Source organism: Tribolium castaneum, chromosome 4 (assembly GCF_031307605.1).
Source record: "Tribolium castaneum strain GA2 chromosome 4, icTriCast1.1, whole genome shotgun sequence".
Lineage (NCBI taxonomy): Eukaryota > Metazoa > Arthropoda > Insecta > Coleoptera > Tenebrionidae > Tribolium > Tribolium castaneum.
In genome coordinates, this window is record NC_087397.1 from 8,529,083 (window position 1) to 8,555,377 (window position 26,295).

A 26,295-nucleotide genomic window follows, 5' to 3' on the forward strand; every position below is an offset into this window, starting at 1 on the left:
TATGTAAACATCACTTGCACTCTTGCACAAACTACACGTAGGTGAATGTGGAGAAAAATCAAAACGCACAGTAGGGAACAAGGCGTTACAAGATGTTAAATATTTTTTAATTAAAAATAAAGTATTTACAGAGCAACGTAATCCTAATCAAAAACTCATTTTTGTTAAATATTTTCGCACCTCGTAAAAATTTTCATCATTTTTAGAAATAAACTTAAAGAGCTTTAGGTTTCTATGGTTTTTTATTGGTAGACAAATGCTTTTTTTAATAAAGACAAAAAGAAAAAAAATGAAAACAATAACATTTCAACTAAATAAATTCTTAGTCGGTTTATCCTGTGTCGGTTTTTATCCTGTGAGTCTAAAACTCTGATTGGTTCAACTTGGTGACGTGATTTCAATTATCGTATTAGAGCTTCTACAAACCAGCCTTTACTGTGTTACTTTTTAATATGCTATTCATTTTTCCTCAGAGAAAATTAAAAAGTGTTGTCTGCTTCATTTTTATGCTTTATCGTTACGTGTTGATCTATTTTTAAATTTTTGTTTTTTTGCTTCTACTTAATTTAAATTTTATATACATGTTAAATTATTTGTAGGTTGCTTGTAAAATTTTCTTAAGTGGAATCAAAAATACTATTGTGTTTTATTATTAAATAATTATTTGAATCAAAATTATATTTTCTTGTCTTTTAAAACAATGGTAGTCCAACTGGACTAAGTATTACTGACTGCATCTAAAGAAAAAATTTAAAAATAACCAATAACTGACTCACTCTATGTTTATTTTTATTAAGTTTGTTTTATTTTACATATTTACGCATTTCTCTTATCACTTACGTTGTGTTCTACAGTTGTTTAAATTTTGTAATATTCATGCATAGTATTTTTACGCTTTCTACATTTTTCGATTATTTTTAAGTGTTACTACCTTTAAGTCATATTTTTATTTCAGTTAAAGATTTTTAAATATTTTACAATGGTTTTGGGTAATAATTATTTACCTGTCAACTTACCAACTACATTACTTATTTATTACATTTGTATTAGCTATTTTAAAACTATAAAAACGCCAACGTTGCATGTACTCTCAAAATTTGCTGTTATAATAAATTATCCATGCACTTCAAAAATAAGATAATGGAATTTATACTTGCAATGAGAGATCTAATCACTAATAACTATTTTACAATGTAATTAATCTTATTTAAAAAATAATTCGCTAAATTCCGATTTTAGAGTTGTTATAGGTTTGAAACAGTTTTAATACTTTTAGTTACAAAACAAAAACAAAAAAATAGACACATTGAAAAATGCGTCTAATAATGTAATAAATAATGTTTATTTTATAATTTTTAATATGTTAAATCAACTTTTATTAATGATAAAGTGTTAAGTTTAATATATTATGACATTCTCCACTCCCTTCCACAAAACAATTATAAATTATAGTTCCATTGTCCTGAAAAACAACAAAACAAATAAATGACACGACCGAAGCTTGAACCGTGGTCTCTCTGAAATTTTTAAATAACACACTCATTGCTTTGTTTTTTCTTTATTAATAAAATATGTACACACATCACACGGTATACTGCAATTCAAAAAAAAAATAGTTTTAACACAATAAATTATGAACGGATGTTACTGGTTGTCGTCATCTTTAAACTGCCGGATATTGGAAGGGTAGTCACTTGATAAGCTTTAGGTAAACTTTCGTCTCGAGTGGCCCTTATTTATAAATAATCCAATAATTGAAGTCATCTTGCATTATAGATGAAACCTCTAAAAAGAAATTACTCAAATTACCACTTTGTAAAAATATGATTGACTCAGGTCTACTATTAGTACTCCTAATTACTGCTGTTAATCGAAATAAATTTTACATAGGTAATACTTATCCCCTAAATTAAAACAGTACAGACAAAAAACTCTTCTCTTTGTAACCACTCATTAACTACGACTAAAAAACAAGGAAGTTGGAATACAAACATTTTTTGCCAAATCCAACCCAACAACAATAAATACAAGTGTTTCAAGCAGTGCAATCCTTTGATTAACTAAAATGCCCAACAGTGAAGACCTAGATCTGAGAGAATTTGTGACTTTGAATCTGAATTGTATTCATTTCTTCGGTTATTTTTTCCCACGATTTAAAAAACCATCAAAGAAAAAAGTATTTTACTACATATACGCTACAACATTTGTAGGATTCGCTTTTATTTTGTCCTTCTTAAGTCAAATGGCAAAAATGATTGAATCTTTCGGCGACATGGAGAAAATGACCGACGCTTCTTTCCTCCTCCTCACCAATGTGGTACAAAGCATAAAAATTACAGTTTTCAACACCTACCGTTCGCGAGTATGGCAATTGGTGGAAAGCATGAATCGGGAAGTTTTCAAGCCACGAAATGCAACACAGTACAATATTCTAGTCCACGAGATCAAAAAATCAAAATTTATAACAATTTCTTTTTTTATTGCTTGTGTTCTCACTTGTGCCTCTTGGGGCATTTCACCTCTACTTGACACAACTGTTACCAACAGGAGAAGGTTGCCTTTGAGTGGCTGGTATCCGTTTAAAACTGAAGCTTCGCCTGTTTTTGAGTTAACTTATGCCTATCAAATGTTTGTGACGACTGTTGGAGGGCTGGGTAACATAAGTATGGATACTTTCATGTCCGGATGCATTATGAATCTTTCGGCACAAATAAGTGTCTTGAATAATGCACTCGAAAATATGGAACCAAAAAAGTTGAGAACCGACGAAGAAATTAACGAGAGTTTGGTCAGAAACGTGATTCACCATCGAAATATTTTGCAGTAATAATAATAAAATAATAAATCTGTATTTATTTTTTATTGCCGATTTTTAGGTTTGCCGATGAATTTACTAATCTTTTTACCACCTGTATTACTGGGATGTTTGTGGTCGGAGTTATTATAGTTTGCATATCGATGTTCCAAATGAGTTTGGTGCCAGTTTTGAGTTTCCGATTTTTGGCAATGTTGCTTTATCAGATTTGTGTCTTAATCGAAATGTATTTGTGGTGTTATTACGGAAATGAAGTGATCCTGAAAGTAAGTTTTCTCGTTATAAACAAATTTGTGCATTTTGCCTGTTTTCTAGAGTAATAAATTAACAGAATCGGCCTATAAATGCCAATGGATCGACGGTTCAAAAAAATTTAAACAACATTTGTTGTATTTTATGACACGAACTCAAATTCCCTTAAATTTGTATGCTTCGGGATACTTTGTACTGTCCTTGGAAACTTTTAAGGCGGTAAATTAAGTGACAAATACAATGGTCCAAGTTTTAAATACTTACAAAAATGTTTTGTCAAAAAATTTGGACCGTACTGATAAATATTTTCTAAACTGTATTACTTTGTAGATTGTGAAATCATCATGGTCATATTTTGCGGTTTTGAATCAAGTGCATTCGAAGCAAATCGAGTAATTAACAATCATACTGTGTACTAAGAACATTTGTTTAAAAAATGTTAAAACTGCATTTTGAAATTCACATTATGTTCAATAAAATAAAAGCGTGCACCAGCAGTTTTGTTTCATTTATGTGTTAGGAGACAATAGTGCTTGAAAAATAAAGCAAAAGTCATCAGCATTATTATGCAGACTGAACCAAAGTTAAAAGTAAATTCACCTACATCTCTGTTATTTTCAAAATTTTCAAAAAAATATTTACATTTACGCCTACATTTACGATGTCGTTTGTCTTTAAGTAACCATGTAATTTTTATTTTTGCTTAATGACAACCGACATTTTTGTTGACTTTTATTGAGAATACACATCTTTTCTTTCAAGTAATAATAAAAAAATAAATAAAATAAACTAAAAAATCGTTGACAATTAAAATAAATAAAAATAAAGATATTTGTATAAAATTATAAAAAAAAAATATTGAACGCTTTTTAAAAAATTCACTTTACAAATATGAAAGGTTTTTTACTCAGATTTTTGTCTCAAAATCTCGATCGTCATATCTCAGTCGCAAAAAAGTGCATTGAGACACTTAGAAAACAATTTTAGAGAAAACATGTTTTTTTTAATATGCAAAGCAATATAAGGAACTTTTATTATTTTTTGATTTTCGAGAAACTTAGGTATGTCTTAATATTTTGCTAAATTAAGGAGCATTTTGAAATAAACAATTGCTGTTTGAAGTAAATTTAATTTAAGAGAGTGTGACTAGTGACCCAAAATATTTATTTCTGTAAAGAGTTAAAATGTTTCGCAGTTGTTTGCATTAAAAATAAAATAATTTGAATTATTTATAATGTCTAAAGATTGATAATTTTGACCACACTGTACGAATTTGTAAATACATATGTTTATACATAGATTATGGAATAATCGGTTGTCGTTTTATTTTAATTTAAAATCCAGTTCATTAGAAACAACTTGGCTAATTTACCTAGATTATTCCTTAAATCAAACAAATATATGTATCTACAATGTATCTTCCTGAAAATGTTCTATTAAAATAGTCATTACTTGGTTGTTTCCATATGTAATAAATACAATTTTAATTTGGATTGTAGTTTGGAACTGCAATTAAAAAACCACAATTGACAAACTATAAGCAATTTACCACGAAAACCGCTCCCCAAATCATAAATAATCGAATAATTTGAGGCATGTTGCATTATAGATGAATGCCCTAAAGAAATTATTGCTCGGAATAATAATTTGATGTGATAAGCATACTATTAGTACTCTTAATTACACCTGTCAAACGTAATAAATTTTACAGTAGGGAAATTAACACGACAATTGCCTCCTTATGACGATTAATAAGATATTTGATGCTACAGACACAGGTAATTCCACATTCAATCAACTGCTTATTAATCTAGTTGAAGCACCAACGTCAAGCTTTAATAAATAACGTTTCAAAGAAAAAAATAAGCAGTGGTGAGTCAAAAAACAATGTTTTTTATAAAGTTACAGTTCTATTTAACCAAAACAGTAGTTTCAGTCAACAGTCACGATGGACAACACCCTAGACATAGATTTAACAGAGTTTGTGAGATTTAACGTAAATAGTATCCACTTTTTCGGTTATTTTCTACCCGAATTTGGCAAACACCCAAAGAAGAAAATCATTTACGTGATTTACGCGGTCATATTTGTGGGAACAACGTTTGGGTTGTCTCTAGTGAGCGAAATCGCAAATATGATAAATGCGTTCGGAGATATTGAAAAAATGACCGATGCTTCATTCCTACTTTTAACAAACCTAGTGCAATGTTTCAAAATGTACTCATTTCTAACGCACGGTCCAAGAGTGTGGAAACTGATCCACAGCATGAACAATAGTGATTTTAAGCCGAAAAATTTGGAGCAACGCAACATTCTAGTTGAAGAAATCAAAATGTCGAAACGAATTTCAAAAACGTTTTTTATGGCCTGTACTATTGTTTGCTCTTTGTGGGGAATTTCACCCTTTATTGATAGAGGAAATAGCGAAAAGCTTAGGCTGCCTCTGAGTGGTTGGTATCCCTATTCTACTGATACATCTCCAGGTTATGAAATAACATATGCCCACCAAACTTTAACAACATGGATTGATGGGTTGGCAGATGTGGGAATGGACACTTTTTTGTCAGGTGTTATCATGGTCATTGCCGCACAACTTAGCTTACTTAATAATTCTCTGAAAAACCTTACTAAAAATTGCAAAAATGACGGGAAAAAAGCTAACACAAACTTAATTGAGTGTGTTATTCATTATAGAACCATAATTCGGTAAGAATGATTGATTGAAACTTTAATGTATTATTTTTATCAAACGTTGTATTATTTTAGTTTCGCAGATGAGGTGACCTACCTGTTCACTTCTTGCATCACGGCTCAGTTTATAATCGGCGTAATAATAGTTTGTGTCTCTTTATTTCAAATGACTCTAGTGTCACTAAGGAGCTTTCAATTCTTCTCAATGTTTTTGTACCAGGGTTGTGTTTTGATGGAAATTTTCCTGTGGTGTTATTACGGCAACGAAATCATTTTAAAAGTAGTTTTCCTTTATTTGTGTAAGTTGTTACAATCTGTTTTTCAGAGCGACGAACTCACCAGATCGGCTTATATGTGCGAATGGATTGAAGAGTCGAGAGAATTTAAGAAAAATTTGATTTTTTTTATGACACGTACGCAATTTCCTCTCAAACTTTACGCTTCGAGATACTTCACCTTGTCGCTTGAAACTTTCACAGCTGTGGGTATTCCTGGCTTGAAGCATTTTTTTTTGGACGGAAATGTTTTAGGTTGTCAAGTCATCATGGTCGTATTTTGCTGTTCTGAACCAAGTTCATACCAAGTAATCGTAGGACAGTAATACAACAGTAGGATTTATTGTACATTGTGTAAAAATAATAGTTATAACAACTACACATCTATAGATCACTAAAGCAGACTAATAAAAATATTAAATATCCAACATATTGTCTTTTGCTGAATTTATATTCCATAGATCGTAGTAAGTAGGTACAATAAAATTAAAAGTTTTAAGCTTTAAAGGTACTGCATATTAAAATATGAAAAAGGACGTTTTTTCAATATATACTTTTAATTGTCGGAAACAACCTTACGAGAAACTTTTGCTTTGTTTCAAACAAATGTCGATCTTCTTATAGTCCAAGTGAAATAATGTTACACCTTATTAGTTTTTAGACTAAAGAGACAATATTTTACTCTTTAACATTAATTATCAAAAATAAAATTTAAAAAAACCGATCTCATTTTATACTACTTTATCATTTATCAATCATCAATAATTAGTTTTTTTTTTTTAAAGTAAATTGTTTAAGGAAAAACTGTTTAATTTTTATTTACCTTACAATTTCCTAAACCTAATACAAGTATATTTAATATTCAATGTTTAATCAATAGCTTTAATAAACATCGCTAGTTTATTAAAAAAATGGAAGTACTAGTATTTTTTTAAATAAAAGAGATTAATAGACAAATTGAAGGAGATTTTATAGAGTAAATTACCAATAAACTGTTATTTTATTATGTTACATATACATCTACACGCCAATTACAGAATAGAAAACAAGCAGAAAGTTCATTTTACAACGTACACTATTAATAAAATATTATATTTGCAAAGTTAGTCTACTCTTTTGTATGTAATTAGTAGACGGGAGAACTGTGTAACTCAACAGCTGGATCCAATAAAGTTAGATAAATTGAAGTGTTCTGGTGTTTTTTACCCATTACTGGTATTTACATTTCTCAGTATTTTTCTATGGAAACAACAATTGCATTTAAACCAGTGTTTCCACAAAGTTTTGTGAGATGCTACTAAAAGACTGGCAATATTAACGATTTTTTTTAAACTGCCGGATCAATTAAATTGCATATTAAATTGGATATTGATCAGAAATTTATTTTTTTATTTGGTTTTGATATTATTAATTCAATTTATTTAGCAAACTTTAGATGCACTGGTATTCACAGTGATAAATTATTATCAAGCTATACGAGTAATGTAAAGTTGTTAGTGATGTACAATTATAAATATTTTAGTGTTTTAAAAGTTATATATTGCTAGCAGATTAAGAAAGTTTGTATTTGATTGTTAAACACGACAAAATGTAAGTTACTTTTTAAATTTAAAATTCAAGCTTTGTGTGAACTTCTTAGCTCAGAGGTGATCAGATGAAAATACTGCTTCTGCTCTATTTTATCCAAAATTGAACACATGAACAATAGTTATTTTTTATTAGGCACTCTGCCAAATATCAAAAAAAATATTTTTAAAGACAAAAGTGTCACTATTTGTTATTTATCTGCAGATATTTATAAAAGTTGTAAATACAATTATTGTTTGTCTGTGCTCGTATGTATGTAATTTGACAAAATAGTGATGATAGTACATATTTTTAAGAAACGATTTTGCTTTGTTTCAAGGACACATTTAGCTAATTATACGATACATTAGTTTTGAATGAGTTTTAGATAATTTTTTTTTAAATTAATTAATTATTTTAATTAATTCTATTTATACCAAAATTTTAGAAAAATTGTGAAGCTGAAAAACTGAAACTTCATTACGGCAAGTTGAGATATTTTGATTTTTTTAACTCTACTATTATTTCCTAAAATAAAAGGTACATTTTTAAAAACGGCATAAAATTTTTAAAAATAATTAAATGAACTTTAGTACAGCATACAAAATTTTCCTAAAATAATACAATATTTTGAGCTTTATTCAACTTTTTTGCATGTTCCGCATTATTGGCTCCACATTTCCACAAAGATATTTTTTCATAAATCTTTTAATTACAGAGGAAGGGAAAAGTCCTACTTGTCAAAGAACAAAGAAGAGCCGTCAGTAAATAACCAAAATTTCACGTAGTTCACTTAAAATGTCGAGCCTCATCCAAGAAAGTTTACACATCAATTTACGTGTTTTGGAGTTTTTTTTGTTGTATACGCCAGGAGAACCCACTAATTTTCAAAAATTACGATCTAGCATTTTGTTTTTTGCTCTTATGTTTCATGTTCCGGTGTTGAGTGGAATAAATTTAATTGTTGGAAAACACGATAATCCTATGAAATTGGTAGATAATTCGTTTGGGTTTGTTGGTCTGTCGTGTTATATAGCGAAATTGTGGCCTCTAATTGGAAACAGGTCGAAAATAAAAGTCTGTATAAATTATTTGGACAAACCGATCGTAGAACTCAGAGAAAACCAGAAAGGTATTCTCCAGGCTTGCAGCAAAATTTGTAGAAGAAATTCTAATATTTTTCTGTATTACATGATAATTTCTGTTACTGGTTTCGTAACGAAACCTTTTTTGTTTGAGGAGAGAGGATTTCCAGTCGATGTGTGGTTACCTACAAGTCTTAAAGATCGTTTAGATGTTTATTGGGGTTTTTACATTTATGTGTCAATAGGTGAGTTTATTTATTTTTTAATAAAATACATTTTAGATTCTTGAAGGAGTTGCATATCCTGTAATTGCTAGTGGAGTCTTGGATCCATTAATTCCAAGTCTACTTTGTTTAGCTACAGGTCACTTAAAAGTTCTTAATGATAATCTCGAACATCTTGACGAATATAGCAGTGAAGAAAATGGATCAAAAGATAGTAATTTGTACAAAAACATACAAAAATGCATCAAACATCATATCGAAATTCTGAAGTAAATTATTAGGCGATTGAGCAATTATCTAAGTCAAATATTGATATAACACATTTCTAGTTTTGTGTATAATCACCAAAAATGTTTCTCATTAATGGTGTTTAGTCAGTTTTTAGGAAGTCCTATGATTTTGTGTTTCACTTGCTGGAATGTGAGCATGGTACGTTAATTCAAATTAAGTCGTGTAAAAATTTACGAAAAATATTTCAGCGTGAGCCATTTAGTCTAGAATGGTTTCAATCACTCGCCTATTTCTTAGGACTGCTTCTTCAACTTTTCTTTTACTGTTATTATGGAACAAGGCTCTCAGAGGAGGTGTGTTTTCCTCAGTTTTTTTGGTATATTTAAAAAAAAATTTAGTTTGAACATGTAACTACCGCTGTTTATATGGGAAAATGGTATAAATATGACGTCAAATCACGCAAAGCTCTCATTATTTTAATGGAACGTTCCAAAAAACCTACTATTGTTACGGCTGGAAAAATATTAGATTTGTCTTTAGAAACCTTCACAATTGTGAGTTAGGCTTTATTTAAAAAGTAAATTTTTTAATGTTTTTTTTTTCAGATCTTAAAAAGATCATATTCATTGCTAGCTGTCTTAAAAAATCAAAATTGAGTGTTGAGCTTAAAGCTTGCGTCTAGCGTAGTAAGATGAGACAAAACCAAAGACTAAAACAGTTACTACTAAAAAAATAAATTTTAATATCTACTACAAAAAAATTTAAGTTGCTCAAGACACGCATTTTGGTTTTTTATTGGATTATCTCAAGCCATTTCTGACAATTTTTAACCAATAACAAATACACTGCCAACAATAAATATTTGCAATGTAATAAATATATTATTTAATTATTGCACTAACAGCAACAAATGCAAACAAATTTAATTATAATTAATCACAGTTGTGCACAATCAGATTATTAGGTAATTAATTGTAATCTGATTACTTTGTATTCAGTTACAATGTAATTATTTTTATTAGCCGTAATACATTAATTAAATTAAAAAGTAATCGATTACTTTGTAATAAGGAACATTTTAACAAATTATTTTGGAAAATCATCCCCTATAAGAAAGTTAGTTAGTTTGTTTGAATTAAAATCCATCATTTTTGAAGTTATAATGCATCAAAATCTTAGTATCTAGACTTTTGTCAAAACACCAAGAAACTTATGTTTTATCTTTTGTTAAAATTCTACCCCCCAAGGAAACTAAACCTAGGTGAACATTTATATAAAAATCTGTAATTTTTGAATTGAAAGAAAAAAGCATATTTTAATCTTTTTGTAAATTCTACACCGCAATAAAAAAATCCGTCATTTTTAAAGCAAAACAATGAAGATTGGTATTGAAACCTTCGCTAAAAAACAAGTAAACACGTGTTTCAAGTTTTCTGAAAATTTTACCTCTAGGAGGGTAAATATAAAAATCCGTTGTTTTTCAAGTTATATGTTATATTCATAAAAATTGGTGTTTGGGCTTTCGATAAAAAATAAAAAAATTAAAATTCTACCATAAACGGTCTAAATTTAAAAATCTATTATTTTTTAACTTAAATTCATGAGAATTTGTAGCATTTGGGCTTACGGTTAAAATAAAAAGACTCGTGTTTCTAGATTTTAGACCATTCATCTTTAGCTCGAGTTGTGTAAAAATTACTCATTGTCTTTTTTGAGATACGTAAATTTTTTTTTTATTTTTTGAATTATTTAATAAATTTTATATTTGTATTTTTGTCCGAAAAAATGTTGGTGTTGGTAGGAACAGCCAAAATTAAGTAGCCCAAGATGATTGTTCTAAAAAAAAAGAAACTCGAGCTTTGCTAATTAAGTTTTTACTTATCAGAGTAAAATTTCCCAGATTCTTGTTCAGATCTTTAAAATTTTCAACACGTTTGTTATTGCTTTGCAAAATATCATCCGTTTTTATTAAATATTCTCATAAATATTTTGTTTAGTTTTTATTCAATTGAACGAAACCATGGAATGACTACCAATAATACCGATCTTCAAGTAATTTACCGTAAAAACTGATTGTCAATTAATAAATTATCCAACAATTTGAGGCGTCTTGCATTATAGATGACTGCCCTAAAGGAAAATGAAAATAAATTACTGCTTTCAGGTCTACAAAATTGACAAAACGTACTATTAGTAATTTTAATTATAGTTGCCATCTAAACTAAATTTTAAATTAGATGAAATTATACCGATCTAATCATTTCTTACAAAGTTAATCAGTCAAACAGTTTAGACACAATGAGTAACCAGCACGAAATAGACTTAACAGAATTTGTTAAACTTAACATCAAAAATATGCACTTTTTTGGGTATTTTTTCCCGAGATTTGGACACAATAAGACGAGAAAAACACTTTACACCATGTATTCTACTCTGTTTGTGGGCTCAACTTTTGTTTTAACTGCTCTGAGTCAAATTGCCAACATGATTAATTCTTTCGGCGACATGGAAAGAATGACAGAAGCCTCATTTATACTTTTCACTAACGTGGTACAATGTTTCAAAATATATTCGTTCCTAACGTACGGACCAAGAGTGTGGAACTTGATTGATGGTTTGAACAGAAACATTTTTAAGCCGATAAATACGGACCAACACCGGATATTAGTAAACGACATCTACATGTCGAAAAAGATTTCAAAAATATTTCTACTGGCTTGCACCCTTACTTGCATGTCATGGGCGATTTCCCCGTTTTTTGATAAGCGGGGTGATGTCCTCAGATTGCCCTTGAGTGGTTGGTACCCTTTCAACACTGATAAATCTCCAGCATTTGAGCTTGTCTACATTTATCAAATTTTAACCACTTGGATTGGAGGAATGGGCAACATCAGTATGGACACCTTCATCTCCGGAATTATAATGGCCATTTCCTCACAACTCAGTATTCTAAACAATGCTCTCAAAAATATAACGAAAAATAATGAATTAGTCCGTTGCGTTTTTCATTACAGAATTATTATTAAGTAGTGCTATTTTTTTTGTAACATGTTTGCTAAAAATGTATTTTAGGTTTTCAGATGAAGTAATTTATCTTTTCAATACTTGCCTCACAACTCAGTTTATAGTCGGAGTGATCATTGTGTGTATCTCAATGTTTCAAATGAGTTTGGTTCCAGTTCTCAGTTTCCAATTTGTTGCCATGCTCCTTTATCAAATGTGTATTCTGCTAGAAATATTCTTGTGGTGTTTTTACGGAAACGAAGTAATGTTGAAGGTATAAATTGTAGCAAATTAGATTTTTTTATTAGTTCTATTATTTCCAGAGTGATCAGTTAACACAAGCAGCCTATATGAGCGACTGGACCAAAAGCCCAAATCATTTTAAACAAAATTTGTTGTTTTTTATGACGCGTACACAGTTTCCACTAAAACTGTATGCTTCAGGGTATTTTACTCTATCTCTCGAGACTTTCAAAGCTGCAAGTGCCTTTAATTGCTTTCCAACTGAATTTAATTAATATCGTTTTTTTAGATTGTGAAATCGTCTTGGTCTTATTTTGCTGTTTTGAATCAGGTCCATTCTCGACAAACGCAGTGATTTTTAAAGTGAAAATTTGAATGCTAATGTAACTACGACAAGTTACAAATTAGATTTATAATTTATTTAAACACTCTTAACATATATTTGTTCAGTTCGGAAAACTTTTTTTTTTTCATAAGGTTTTGTCAAAAAATATAGTATTTTTTTACACTCACTTTAAAAAAACGTGTATGAAAAAAAAATTCCTTACCATATTTGACAAAAAAATATGTTAATGTAAGTAATAATAGATAAATTATTTGTACACATACACTTTTCAAGTAATTGTAATAATTCACAAATACAACTATATTTGGCAAATATTTTTATTTGTTTCTTATTTTCTCCTTTCATTGGTCCCATGCTCTGATCTACACTAACTTAAAATTGTTTTATTTATAATAACAAATATTAATTTGATGTAATGTTTAAAAGTATAGTAGTTGTCCTAAATTCAGTTCATACTGAATTACAGTCACCTAAAATAAAAATGATACATCCATAAACAAAATAACCGTAGCAGTCCCGATCTCTTGACTGCACCGAAACCTTATCTACTGAAGACGGAACAACATTCAAAATTGCAGGATTTACTGAACCCAAAAAAATAGTAGGGCAGAATAAAAATAAAGGCGCTTCGATTCGGCGCTAAATCGTTTTAATTAATTTATATCCAACCAAATCTCTCATTACTTAGCAAAAATGCAGACATATTGAGCTTTTTTTTACAACTTTCTTTCTTAAAATTCTTTTGTATCTTCAATCGTATTCCCAGCGTTTTGATAAATTTGCGACGGTGAGCAAAGAATTATTATCATTTAGCACCTGGAACTATACAGAGTAGTCTATAACTCGCTTCCCACCGGAAAGGTGCATATAGTTTTGGCAATTCTGAAACTAAAGTTTCTTTACAAAAAAGTTGTAACTCTTTGCGTTTGCGACATAAAAATGTTTTAAAGTAACTAATTACGAAAGGCCTTGCTCCGGAAAATTTTACAAACAAAACCAAAACCAAAAATAGATAGAACAGATAAAATTGTGAACACTTATTTATTTTTTATTCCTTAGTAACGCATCCTTTATACGCAGAGAGCTTTTAGGATTGGTCACTTTGAAAGCTCTGTATATCGCAAACACGCTGTATATACAAGAAATGGTTTGTTTGGGTTGTGTACAAAATTTCAATGCCCTAGGTATAGCTGTATTGGAAGTATGAAGTTTCTAATGTAGACACTAACAGAGACACCCTGTAGAATAATTCAGTGTTAGGAAAAATCGAAATAAAGTTTGCACAACAAAAAATTGTTTTCTTTCCCACCTTCTAACAGAAACCAAATATTTCCTAAATATGCTACAGTAAAAAGAAATACTATAAACAAATTGGTTACATTTATTATTACATTTATTAATATAAGTTGATTAGCTACAAACCAAATAAAATTAATGGAACTTCTCAATAATTGTTGCTGGTTCAATAGATTTAAACAATATTTACTTGAATTTTATTTGTTCACTTATTATTCGATACAGATTATTACGAATGCTATATTTAACAAATATTTTTTTTCTTATTTCCTCTTTTCTTCTCTTAGTTTACAAATAAAACAATTTATATCTCATTTATTAAATCAAAAAAACAAGTAATTTTGTGTAATAAAAACAAACATCAACTTAGAGACAAACATGAAGAAACAAACTTCAAAAAGAGCTAATCATGAAAAACGAGATTCTCCTAAAATAGGTTTTTCTGTCCACACAGTCACTAAAAATGTCTCAGAAACCATAACTAGTAGTAATTTATCGTTTCAGTTTTACTCAAAGAGTTAGTCAATAATCACTGAGTTTAAAAAATAGTAAAATAAACAACAAAACTAAAATGTCTATACAGAAAACAAAAAACAAGTTAAAAATAAAACAAAAGTACATACTATAAACTAGACCTTACTTTAAAATACCTCATAAGCACAAAAATAATTCTAAGATAAATAAACTGCACATAGAATAAAAATAGCACTATAACTATTATACACTTAGCCATAGCAGCAAAAATGTTCCAAAGTTACTAAAAATTCACTGAAAAATCTCTTTCCCTCGGCATTAAATTTGATTGACTTGAAAGCGTGTATTTGCTGCCAAACTGCAAAACAAAGCGATTTTACTTAATTGTGCTCAATAGAAATTAATATTTTTCCACTACTTTTTGGTATAAGCCACAATGACGCAAGTGAACAAGCCCCTAAAATGATTAAAAGTGATAAGTTGTGAGTAAATTACCAGGAAAACTAATCCCCCAACAATAAATAATTCACCCAATTTGGGGCATGTTGCATTATAGATGAAAGACATAAGGAAAAACTGAAAACAAATTATCACCTTGTAAAATTTGAGTTGCTATTAGTACTCTTAATTACTGTTGTCAACTGAAATAAATTTTAGATCAGGAAAAATTGTAGTTGGAGACACGTGCATTGAAAAAAATACACATCCCTACGTACACCTTGTAATTAAAAACTGGCAATGATTTAAAATTTACTAATCGCCCAGCAACTAATAACTAGTTAGCTTTCTGGCCGGAGACATTTTTTGCAGTTGTAAAACTGTATTTAACGAAGAAAAATCACTGGAACGTTTATTGGTCATGGCACATAATCTGGACGTGGATTTGACCGAATTTGTGCGATTTAACATCAAATGCATCCAGTTTTTCGGATATTTCTCGCCCGATTTCAGGAATAATTCTCAAAGGAAATTACTTTTTCGCATCTACGCTGCCCTTTTTGTCGGATTTGCGTTCATTTTGTCGCTCTTGAGCCAAATTGCCAACATGGTAGATGCGTTTGGTGACATCGAAAAAATGACAGAAGCCTCATTTCTGCTTTTTACAAATCTGGTCCAATGTTTCAAGATTTATACTTTTGCGAACCACGGCAAAAAAGTATGGAATTTGGTGTACAGCATGAACAGAAGTGATTTTAAGCCGAACAATTTGGCCCAGTACTGGATTGTGGTCAATGAGATAAAAACATCGAAAATAATTTCGAAATTATTTTTACTCGCATGTACGTTGACTTGTGTCTCTTGGGCCATTTCGCCACTTTTGGACAAGAGAGGTAGTGATGAGCTGAGACTACCGTTAAGTGGCTGGTATCCGTTTAGCACGGAAAAATCGCCAGCTTTCGAATTTGCTTACACTTATCAAATTTTTACCACTTGGGTTGGGGGACTTGGAGACATAAGTATGGACACTTTTATGTCAGGCACCATCATGGTTATTTCGACACAGCTCAGTTTACTGAAAGATGGACTTGAAAATGTTGCAAGGAACATCAAACATGACAAAAGTTCGGTTAATAAAAATTTAATTCAATGTGCTTGTCATTACAGAAGTATTATACAGTAGGTAGTAAAAGAAAAGGGTTTGGTTTAGTAAAAATCAGTTTTAGGTTTGCCGCTGAAGTAACTAATCTTTTCACAACCTGTATAACGGCCCAGTTCGTAGTAGGAGTAATAATTGTTTGCATGTCCATGTTTCAAATGAGCCTAGTTTCGGTGCTAAGTTTCCAATTTGCCGCAATGTTATTGTACCAAATTTGTGTCCTCATGGAGATTTATTTGTGGTGTTTTTACGGCAATGAAGTGATGCTTAAGGTATTTTTATTATAATTTTTGTAAATGTTCAATTATTTTTATAGAGTGATCAACTTACCCAGGCGGCTTATATGTCGGAATGGCTTGATGGTACAGAAGAATTCAAGCAAAATCTACTTTTCTTGATGACACGGACTCAATTCCCTCTTAAATTGTATGCTTCTGGGTATTTTACACTATCTCTTGAAACTTTTAAAGCGGTAAAGTGACCCAAAGCTATTTGCTTAATTTGGAATAAGTTGACGATTTTCAGATTGTTAAATCATCTTGGTCGTATTTTGCAGTTTTAAACCGGGTTCACTCCGAAGAAAAGGCACAGCAATAAAGAGCTTTCATATCACTTGTTTGTTTGTTAAAAAAATTATAACAAATCTATGTCTAATGACTATTATTAAAGGCACGCTAGATAGAATACGTTAAACAAAAAATTATTATATTGATCATAATTCATAAGCCTTGTCTAGATTTACTTTTAATTCAAATAAGTAAATAAATAAATAAATAAACAATAATAACCATTTGCTCTTATAATTATTTTTACGAATATCTAAAAGACCGAATAAACAACCACATTATATACCATTTCAGTTCATAGTAGAACTGCAACAGTACATTTGAATTTTTCGAAGTGGAAAATAAAGCACAAATTGAGAAATCTTATAGAAAAAAATTTGTGTTAAATTAAATTCCAGCGACACGTTTTGAGTTAAGAAAACCCATCAGAAACCTGTAATTTGTGCTCCATTTCATTCCAAAAAATTCAAATGCGCTGTCGCAATATTCTTCACACTGTAACAACCATTTAGATTTTATTAATAAGATTTAGTTGTAAAGTTTGAAAATTGACAACTACTAATCTATATCCTAATTTTGTCTCCTCACTTATTTACTTGACCAACTCCACAACAATTCAAGATCATTAATTATTAATAATATTAATATAATAATATGAATAAATAAATGTCAGTACTTGAGTGTTTTTGCCTTAATAATGTTGATAATTATTATCCAGAAAAAAGTCTGCGAGACCATATCCCTTTCTTCAATCTTTTAGACCCTAAAGTCGTTCAAAGACGTTCAAGCGACGGATTTGCTTTATTTGTCAATGGTCAAGTATTGAAAAGTTAATTTATACTTAAACCGTTAACGATGAAAATATGGTGCCGCAGACTTTTTTTTGTAAAAAATTTAATTCTCTAGAACTATGTTATTATTGCGTTTACATTGCGCACCGTCGTATATTTATCAAAACGATACGAATATGGATAAATATACAAAAAAATGTAAAGAACAAAGTTGTGGAAAATTTAATTTCATTTAAAAATGCCAGGGACATCGTATTTCTATCTTCCGGTGTTGGTCAGTCGATCCATTCCAGCAGAGGTTCTAATATTCCAGTCCGTCAGTTGAGCCATGAGTTGAAGAAACGGAATTAAAGGATTAAAATGTAAATAATTCATGTGCAGTTTTTATTTTTATTAGGTATAAATAGCACAATATTTATGTTTACAAAGCTAGATTCGTATGACTAACTATATTTACAAAATTATGTCAAGAAATTATTTTCTTATTATATTTTTCCGAGACACCCTCAATCGTTTCAATTTTTTTTCAATAATTTTACGAATTATTTTTAATCTACCTGAGCTTCTTATTTAAAGATAGTCTTCGATCTGGAATTCTACTGTCATTAAATTTGACGTGAAATGACTCGCACACATTTGTTGTTCTGTGAATAAATCATTTACACTACACCAAATTATGTGTGGAAATTGTGCACTATTGTTAAAAAACGTATCTGTATTTTATCTATATAGTCACTGAGTCCATTTCCGAGAAAGTTTATTTTGAATGCCACTTACAAATTTATTAATTAGACTTATTGATCAAAGGAGACCAGACGATACAACTATATTAAAAAATAAATCGTACCACTGTTGAAAACACAAAGATTGATAATGTTCTCTAATGAAATCTCTAGATTTTTACGATACAGTCTACAAGTCAGTTGCAGTTACTTATTGTGGTAAATACGACACAGGAAATTTATATAAATCCACTACAGAAGAAAAATCAAATCCGTATAGCAGAAACACAAGCGAAAAAAGCAAAATTGTCCTTTGAACATTGATGAATACGCATTTTATTGCATTTTTAAAATCACATCATTTTTTCATTTTTATTTTTATGTTCAGGTCAACAGAAAACCTGACCAATAAAAGTCTTCTAATTATTAGAGTATTTAATTGCCATACATGTGTACACTCTTAATTTTAAACGGCTTTTTGGTCACTTTTTCGTAGTTTGCTGTTTGTCCAAACAAGTCACAAATCAAATTTTTTTGTATAAACATTTGCTGCAAAATAAAAGATCAATTATCTTAACAATACTTTACTTTAAACATATTCCAACATGTTTATTAGTTTAGTTCAAAATTTTTCAAGTCGTTCTTCAATGATTTACTTTTTTGTTACACCAAGTGCAAAAATATTTTTTCCCCTAAAAAGCACATCACAAAAGTTGTCTTTATTATTATTATCAATCAACTCTAGCACGGCTGAGTTTCCGACTAAATAAAAGTGCCGATAGGAAAGAGTAGACCTAATAAATAATTCAATTCGGAGTGGAGGTGGTCGTGCATAATTAATACCAGCTCGAAAGAATGCGTAACGAACGGAAATTATTTTATAAAAAATTCTTTTATGTCGGGTGTGTTATTAGAAGTTTAATTACAACAAGTGGAATAAATTTTGCATCGATGAACGCTATCGTGCATTAGCAGACACGAATTACGAGACATCAATAAAATATGAGTTGTCTCAAACAATTAGTTGGCGAAAAATCATACAACGAAACTTAATTTAAACTAATATTTTACTTTTTGCAAACAATTATTTCAAAAATAAAAACTTCGACCCAATGTGTTCGTCTTCCAAGAACATTTGATTAATTTTCCAAGCTAAATATCGCCTATCGTTAACCACATAATTCGTGGTTTCGTGTAATGAGATATTAATTAGAAAAACGCAACATTTGTACCCTTGTTAATTGATTGCCCATTCAAACACAATTAGAGAATGAAGGCAAATTTTAGAATTAAAATGGACAATGATCCAATTTACAAATTAGACCTCAGAGACTTGGTAAAAATAAATGTAAAATCAATCGAATTTTTTGGCTATTTGAGTCCTGATTTCCACTCTTTTTTGGCAAAAATCCTCTATTTCATTTACGCTTCAACGTTTGTCGGTTTCATGTTCGTCCTGTACACAACAAGTGAGGTAATCAACATGATTTTGGTTTTTGGCGACATTGAGAAAATGACAGGTGCTTCGTTCTTACTCCTCACACATCTTGTGCAAATATCAAAACTCTATGTCCTTATTTTCCACAAATCAAAAGTGAGGCGCCTTATTAACAGCATTAATCGAGAAGAGTTTCAACCAAAAAATCAAGAACAGTATAACTTTCTTATCAACGATATCAGAACGTCTAAAACTGTAACAATTTTATTTCTCTTGGCGGGTTTTGCGACTTGTGCCCTCTGGGCCATTTTCCCGTTTCTGGATAAAACGGAGAAAACGGTCAAGTTACCGTTAAGTGGATGGTTTCCGTTTGACACCACAAAATCTCCAGTTTTTGAGTGTGCTTTTGTGTACCAGACTGTAGGTGCGTTGGTTAATGGTTTGGGGAATATTAGCATAGATACGTTTCTATCCGGGATTATAATGGTTGTTTCTGGACAGTTAAAAATATTAAACAATTCGCTCCAAACCATGAAACCAAACTGCAAAGCAAATGACACAGAAAGGCGCCAGAAATTAATTGACATCATTATTCATCATCGAAGTATAATACAGTGTGTTTCAAATAAATTAAAATATTCAATAAATTGTATCACAATTTCAGGTTTGCCCAAGAAATGACCTGGCTTTTCACTACCTGTATCATGAGTCAGTTTGTGGTCAGTGTAATAATAATTTGCATCACAATGTTCCAAATGAGTTTGGTGTCACCGTTGAGTTTGCAATTTTTGTCAATGGCCCTATATCAAGCCTGTATGATCACTGAGATATTTCTGTGGTGTTATTACGGCAACGAAGTAATACTACAGGTAGAATATTTGCAAGAAATACAAGAAACTAGTTAATAATAAATTTTCAGAGTGGCAAACTCACACAGTCGGCTTATATGAGCCAGTGGTTGAGTTCCTCCAAAAAGTTTAAACACGATTTGATGTTCTTTATGACTCGTTCGCAAAATCCACTCAAACTTTACGCTGGAGGTTATTTTACATTGTCTTTAGAGACATTTATGGCTGTAGGAAATTTTCGTGTTTTATTACACAAGGTGCTAATATTTCTGTTGCAGATTGTAAAGTCGAGTTGGTCGTATTTTGCGGTTTTAAACAGAGTGCATACCACAGATAACGTATAGTGAATGGCCAAAAATGGAAATTATTGAAATTCTCAGTTGATTAACGTGTAGTTCTATATAATATTATGCATTAAAAATCGCTTTTTTGTTGTTTACTTATGAATATGACTAGCGATAGTCATTCATTTATGACCAAAATAATAATAATAATAATAAACAATAAATATTTTTTTTATTAAAGTAATTAGTTTGTAATTGTTTATAATGAATATAAAAAAACATGTTTGTATTAAGTTTGTTTTTAATTTTTGTAAATTACAACATACACAATTTTTAAATTAAATATCTACGAGTATTAACACTGTGTGTCACATACACGAGACAATCAATTAAATCAATTAAAAGCGCATAAAATAGCATAATCTGTAATATACAGACTGAGTCTGCCGAAAGTACATAGCTAAAAGTGTCTCAAAAACTAATAGTCTCACGGAGTTCAGTGTCTGCTATGTACATACACAGTGTCTGTGTTTGTCTCTATGTCTGTTAATTTTTTCAAAATTTTTCAACCTTAAAACTTGAAAATATGCTAGGGTTTCAAAAATTAGGTACAACCTCGTACAAACTTATGTTTTTTTTTAAATATTTAGATATTCAAATCAAATATTTTTAAAGAGTGTTTTCGTCAGAAAATTTAAATTAATTCAAAAACTAAACAGAATCGTCTAATACAAGTTTAGGACAAAATCATGAGTATTAAAAGATACGTCGAAAATTTTAATAATTTTAGACCATTATATTATCTATAGCTTTTGTAAAAAATATTTATTTTCAATTATTATTTCAAGATCAGTAATAAACATTTTCAGCTCGCTGGAACACTCTGTATAACATTTTTTTAAATTTTTATTTAATTAATTTGCTTGCAGCTTGTGACATTATTTTATGGATTTTTGTCACAAAACACTTAACCATCGCTTGTTTTTGCTTGACACAAGAAATAACAATTTTTTCCAGCTAGTTAACAGTAATTAATAAATTTATTAATTAATTTTAATTATAAGTAATATAAAAAAATTGAATATAATCACATACATACAGAATAGCAGGGGCTGAACAATAATTAGGTTTTAAAACATAGAAAACATTCTTTTAATAGACTCACTCTGTAGGTGTGCTTTCATAATTTTTTAGCACCAACAATAAGGAATATGCCCTTCGCAAAATCTAAAATTTTAAAAATAGTGTCAGAATCAACAGTCAAACGATCTTTTTACCGTAGTGAATGTTTCCAAAGACAAATCTAATATTTTTCCAGCAGTGACAATCATGGGTCTTTTTGAGCGCTCCATTAAAATGACTAGAGCTTTCATTGATTTTATATCATAGTTGTACCACTTTCCCATGTAAATTGCATTTGTTAGTGAATGATTCTGCAAACGATTTACTTGACAGTATTCATTACTTTTAATAACATTTAAGTACCTCCTCGTACAGAATTGTTCCATAATAACAGTACAAAAAAATTTCGCAAAGCATTGTCCAAAGAAATAAAGCCATTACAAAAAATGTGAAAGTGAATGGTTCAACCTGCAACGTTCTATCGGCGAAATACGTCAAATTGTAAAATACCAACCATGCTTAAACGTAGACAAGAAATACAAATAACAACAACACTAGCAGCAAATTGAATAAAAACTGACGACGAATATGTATCCTCATATACATCAATAAACCTAAAACATATGTAAAATGTATTTAACAAAATCTGTAAAGAAATTACTCCGTTATTGCAATGTGGTGATTCACACACAACTTAATCTGTTGGTAAATAAAATCAGCTTTGAATCTTTTCCTTTCAATGAAAGAAATATTCCGGCTTGCAATTCTCTCTTCCGCATGTTCGTCTAGAAACTGTAGATTATTTTTCAACACTTTCAACTGGCTAGTGGCATGTGATATAAGCCCAGCGAGTAAAGGATCAATTACACCACTTGAAACAGCCGCATTTCCAACACCTAAACAAGTCTTACAAGCCCGAAAAAAATTTAATTCTTACCTGCCACTATATACACAAAACTCAAAAAATAAAACTTCCGACTTGCTTTGTGCTCAAACGGTGACCAAATCTCAACTGGTAGGTTATTCCCCGGAAGAAAAAACGGAGTAATAGACCAGTTAATCACAGTGATGGTGCAGAAAGTTAAAAACAGGCGACAGTTTCGTCTACAAATCGCCACGCATTCTTCTATGATATGTTCCTGACGCTTCGTGTAAATGTGAAACATGGGGCGTTCAATTAAAAATAAACTTTTCTTAATTTTGTCCGCGTTTCTAACAAATGGAAGATACTTTATAATGAAGCATCCAGCTTCACACACAATAAAGGCATTGTCAGATATTTGCTCCAGGTTAATATTTTCAGCCAAAAATAGTTCCAGGGTTGCCAGAACCGGTATGAGTGTAGTAAATGCACAATAAACAACATAAGTGTAGATCTTGTACAAACTTTTGTACTTTTGTGGAGGGTAGAAACCCATAACTTGCATCACAAGCAAGTTAACTCGAAAGGATTTTTCTACTAAACCTTTCATTTCTTGGTGTTCCTGAAAATTCCTCAATGGTTTTTTTTTCTAAAACTGGTCACAAAATTTCTTGTTCAACTTTTGTGCCCTAAAAGCGTTTTAAATACGTTCTTGAGTCTTGTGCTGTAAATTTTACACTGACCTTTAGAACTCCACACCTTCTATAAGCACAAATTTTAATACTTTCCTTCTTTTTTAAGTGATGCACTTGCTTAAGCGTTGTGCAAATGTGGGTAATAAACTCATAACAACCGATAATAAACACGTTCTTAGTTGCATGTTACGTGGGACGAAAATTCAAACCCCTAAGATAAATTACTACTCTTGAGGTAGGTATAGCTAATTGATTATTTCTTACCTTTGCAATAAAGCATTTAATATTGAAAAGATTTCCTGGGAAAGCAACATGTTGTCTGTTGTGTGAATACTAATTTTTTTAAACTTTAACGACTATTTGAGAAAATTAGACCACAATAAAAAGTAATATATACCTAATAATTGAATAACACTTTAAACGTCAGATATGATTTTTAAAACTGTCCTATAAAACTATCAATCAAAAAATCATTTGTAAGTTATTACAAAAATTATTGGTTTTTAATCACGAATATGAAGTTTACTTTAGACCATTTTTTCACTCCACTAAAGTCATTCTAATATAATATGATATAGTATTTAATATGTTTTCAAAACCACATGTTTTAGGGCTACTTCTGTAGTTTTGATATTGGATAATACTTACCTATCCACAATTAAACACATTTTAGGACATATTTTTTTTATACCTACGTTATCTGCGTGTTGTAGTTTTTTTTATTCGAAAGACCCATTTTTTTAAACCATTTTTGTATCTTATAAAACTTTTGTATCGGCTTTTATATTTCTTCAAATTTTTTCTACTTTGCTTTTGGCAAAAAATTTGCTATAACTCAATTTTAAACCGATCACTAGGTATAGTATTCTATCTGCTCGTAATTTTTCTGTTATTATTGTCCCTTTAAAAAAATTGTTTTGGTTTTTGACGTTCAATTTTGGACGTCAGATGTGTAAAAAAAGTAAAACCGAGCTTGTAGTGTTATTTTGATATAAAACTGGTTGCTATTTTGTAAAGTTCTACTTCACTAAACAATTGTAAACTTATTTAAGTTGCCGATTAGTTCAAATGTAGTTCACTAATTCAACAAATTTTTTCGTTATTAAGTAACTTCTTCAGGCTTCAGTAATTTCTATAATTATTAGTTATAGTCATTACAAAGTAAATATTTGTACTATAAAAAATACGAATCTGCAAGTACTATGTTTTTTATTTTGTTCTTAAATATTTAAACATCTATCAAATTTCGAAATAAAAAGACGGATGCAGTAAACTAAGAGCCGGTTTAAAGAGACAATAAAACGTCAAATTATTTAAGTTTTTAATAATTTTTTAGTACCGCTAGTAAAGAATATGCCCTTCGTAAAACCTAAAAATTTTAGACACTAATTTAAAATCGTAATATTGATGGCATTTTTACCGTGGTGAACGTTTCCAAAGACAAATCTAATATTTTTCCAGCAGTTACAAGCATGGGTCTTTTCGAACGTTCCATTAAAATAACTAAAGCTTTTCTTGATTTGGTATCGTAGTTGTACCACTTTCCCATATAAACTGCATTTGTTAATGTCTGATTCTGCAAACAATCTACTCAATAGAGCTCATAAGTGCCAAAAACAGCATTTAAATACCTCTTCGTACAAAATTGTTCCATAATAAGAGTAGAGAAAAATTTCGGAAAGCATCGTACAGAGAAATAAAACCATGGCAAAAAATGTAAAAGTGAATGGCTCAACCTACAATGTTTAATCGGCGAAACTTTTAAAATTATAAAATACTAACCATGCTTAAACGTAGACAAGAAATACAAATAACAACAACGCTGGCAGCAAACTGGATAAATGCTACTGACGAATATGTATTCTCATAAACATTAACAAACCTACGAAAATACAAAAACGAATGAATTTAACAAAATTTATTGACAAATTACTCCGTTATTGCAATGTGGTGATTCACACACAACTTTATTTGTTGGTAAATAAAATCAGCTTTGACTGTTCCCCTTTCAGTGAAAGAAATATTCAAACTTGCGATTTTCTCTTCCGCATGTTCGTCCAGAAACTGTAGATTATTTTTCAATAATTTCAACTGACTAGTCGCATGTGATATAAGCCCAGCCAGTAGAGGATCAATCACCCCACTTGAAATTGCGCCATTTCCAACACCTACAGCAAGTCTTACAAGCCAGAAAAATACAAAATTAATTCTCCACCTGCCACCACATACACAAAACTCCAAAAATAAAACTTCCGGCTTGCCTTATGTTCAAACGGTGACCAAATCTCAACTGGTAGAGCATTCCCCGGGAGAAAGAACGGACTTATGGACCAGTTAATTAACGTGATGATGCAGAAAGTTAAAAACAGGCGACAGTTTCTTCTACAAGTGGCCACGCATTCGTCAATGATATATTCCTGACTTTTCGTGTAAATGTGAAATAAGGGACATTCAATCATGAACAAACTATTCCTAATTTTTGCCACGTTGTTAACAAATGGTAAAAATTTTATAATGAAGCATCCAGTTTGACACACGAGGAACGCATTGTCAGAGATTTGCTCCAAGTCAACATCTTCGCCCAAAAGTAGGTTTAAGGCTGCCAACACCGGTATCAGAATTGTAAATGCACAATAAACCACATAAGCATAAGTTTTGTATAAAATTTTGTACTTTTGTGGAGGGTAGAAGCCCAGAATTTGCATCACGAGTAAATTAACTCGAAATGATTTCTTCACTAGACCTTCCATTACCATTAGTAGTGAAAAACTACTCAAGGAATTAGGTTTTATAGAATGAGTACCCTCCATAATTGTGCATAATAAATGAAAACTTGGAAGAAGAATTTAATTACAATATTTAAAATTAT

At 30.3% G+C, this 26,295-nt stretch overlaps 5 protein-coding genes across 10 annotated transcripts; 4 read left to right on the forward strand and 1 right to left on the reverse strand.

Annotated features, from left to right (window-relative positions):
• Positions 1-2,158: 2,158 nt before the first annotated feature.
• Positions 2,159-2,905, forward strand: LOC107399279 (odorant receptor Or1-like). The gene has a single exon (XM_064356265.1). The coding sequence runs from the start codon at positions 2,243-2,245 to the stop codon at positions 2,825-2,827; it is 585 nt and encodes a 194-aa protein (XP_064212335.1). The 5' UTR covers positions 2,159-2,242; the 3' UTR covers positions 2,828-2,905.
• A 1,623-nt stretch (positions 2,906-4,528) lies between these two features.
• On the forward strand, positions 4,529-6,478 carry LOC135265903 (odorant receptor 46a-like). Its single transcript, XM_064356264.1, has 5 exons — positions 4,529-4,939; positions 4,998-5,773; positions 5,834-6,038; positions 6,084-6,239; positions 6,289-6,478. The coding sequence occupies exons 2-5, from the start codon at positions 5,016-5,018 to the stop codon at positions 6,343-6,345; spliced, it is 1,176 nt and encodes a 391-aa protein (XP_064212334.1). The 5' UTR covers positions 4,529-4,939; positions 4,998-5,015; the 3' UTR covers positions 6,346-6,478.
• Positions 6,479-7,539: 1,061 nt separating this feature from the next.
• On the forward strand, positions 7,540-12,906 carry LOC103315135 (odorant receptor 4). Of its 6 annotated transcripts, XM_064356258.1 has the most exons (9): positions 7,540-7,623; positions 8,318-8,929; positions 8,976-9,177; positions 9,238-9,337; positions 9,437-9,492; positions 11,923-12,165; positions 12,212-12,416; positions 12,466-12,621; positions 12,675-12,906. In XM_064356258.1, the coding sequence occupies exons 2-9, from the start codon at positions 8,398-8,400 to the stop codon at positions 12,738-12,740; spliced, it is 1,560 nt and encodes a 519-aa protein (XP_064212328.1). In that variant the 5' UTR covers positions 7,540-7,623; positions 8,318-8,397; the 3' UTR covers positions 12,741-12,906. The 6 variants fall into 6 exon arrangements, with proteins under 6 accessions (XP_064212328.1, XP_064212329.1, XP_064212330.1 ...); XM_064356259.1 differs by lacking the exons at positions 11,923-12,165; positions 12,212-12,416; positions 12,466-12,621; positions 12,675-12,906 and adding exons at positions 9,538-9,693; positions 9,745-10,623 and having other exon boundaries at positions 9,388-9,492; XM_064356260.1 differs by lacking the exons at positions 7,540-7,623; positions 8,318-8,929 and having other exon boundaries at positions 9,165-9,337; positions 12,675-12,905.
• A 2,333-nt stretch (positions 12,907-15,239) lies between these two features.
• LOC663463 (olfactory receptor 12) lies at positions 15,240-20,885 on the forward strand. The gene is made up of 5 exons (XM_064356224.1): positions 15,240-16,118; positions 16,166-16,370; positions 20,248-20,484; positions 20,535-20,690; positions 20,742-20,885. Exons 1-5 carry the CDS (start codon positions 15,361-15,363, stop codon positions 20,805-20,807), a joined length of 1,422 nt encoding a protein of 473 aa, XP_064212294.1. The 5' UTR covers positions 15,240-15,360; the 3' UTR covers positions 20,808-20,885.
• Positions 20,886-21,885: 1,000 nt separating this feature from the next.
• Positions 21,886-26,134, reverse strand: LOC107399278 (odorant receptor 94a). Its single transcript, XM_064356225.1, has 9 exons — positions 25,642-26,134; positions 25,360-25,594; positions 25,209-25,308; positions 22,807-23,380; positions 22,531-22,765; positions 22,384-22,483; positions 22,233-22,337; positions 22,025-22,180; positions 21,886-21,974 (listed from the first exon to the last, which is right to left on the reverse strand). The coding sequence occupies exons 1-9, from the start codon at positions 26,129-26,131 to the stop codon at positions 21,909-21,911; spliced, it is 2,061 nt and encodes a 686-aa protein (XP_064212295.1). The 5' UTR covers positions 26,132-26,134; the 3' UTR covers positions 21,886-21,908.
• Positions 26,135-26,295: the final 161 nt, after the last annotated feature.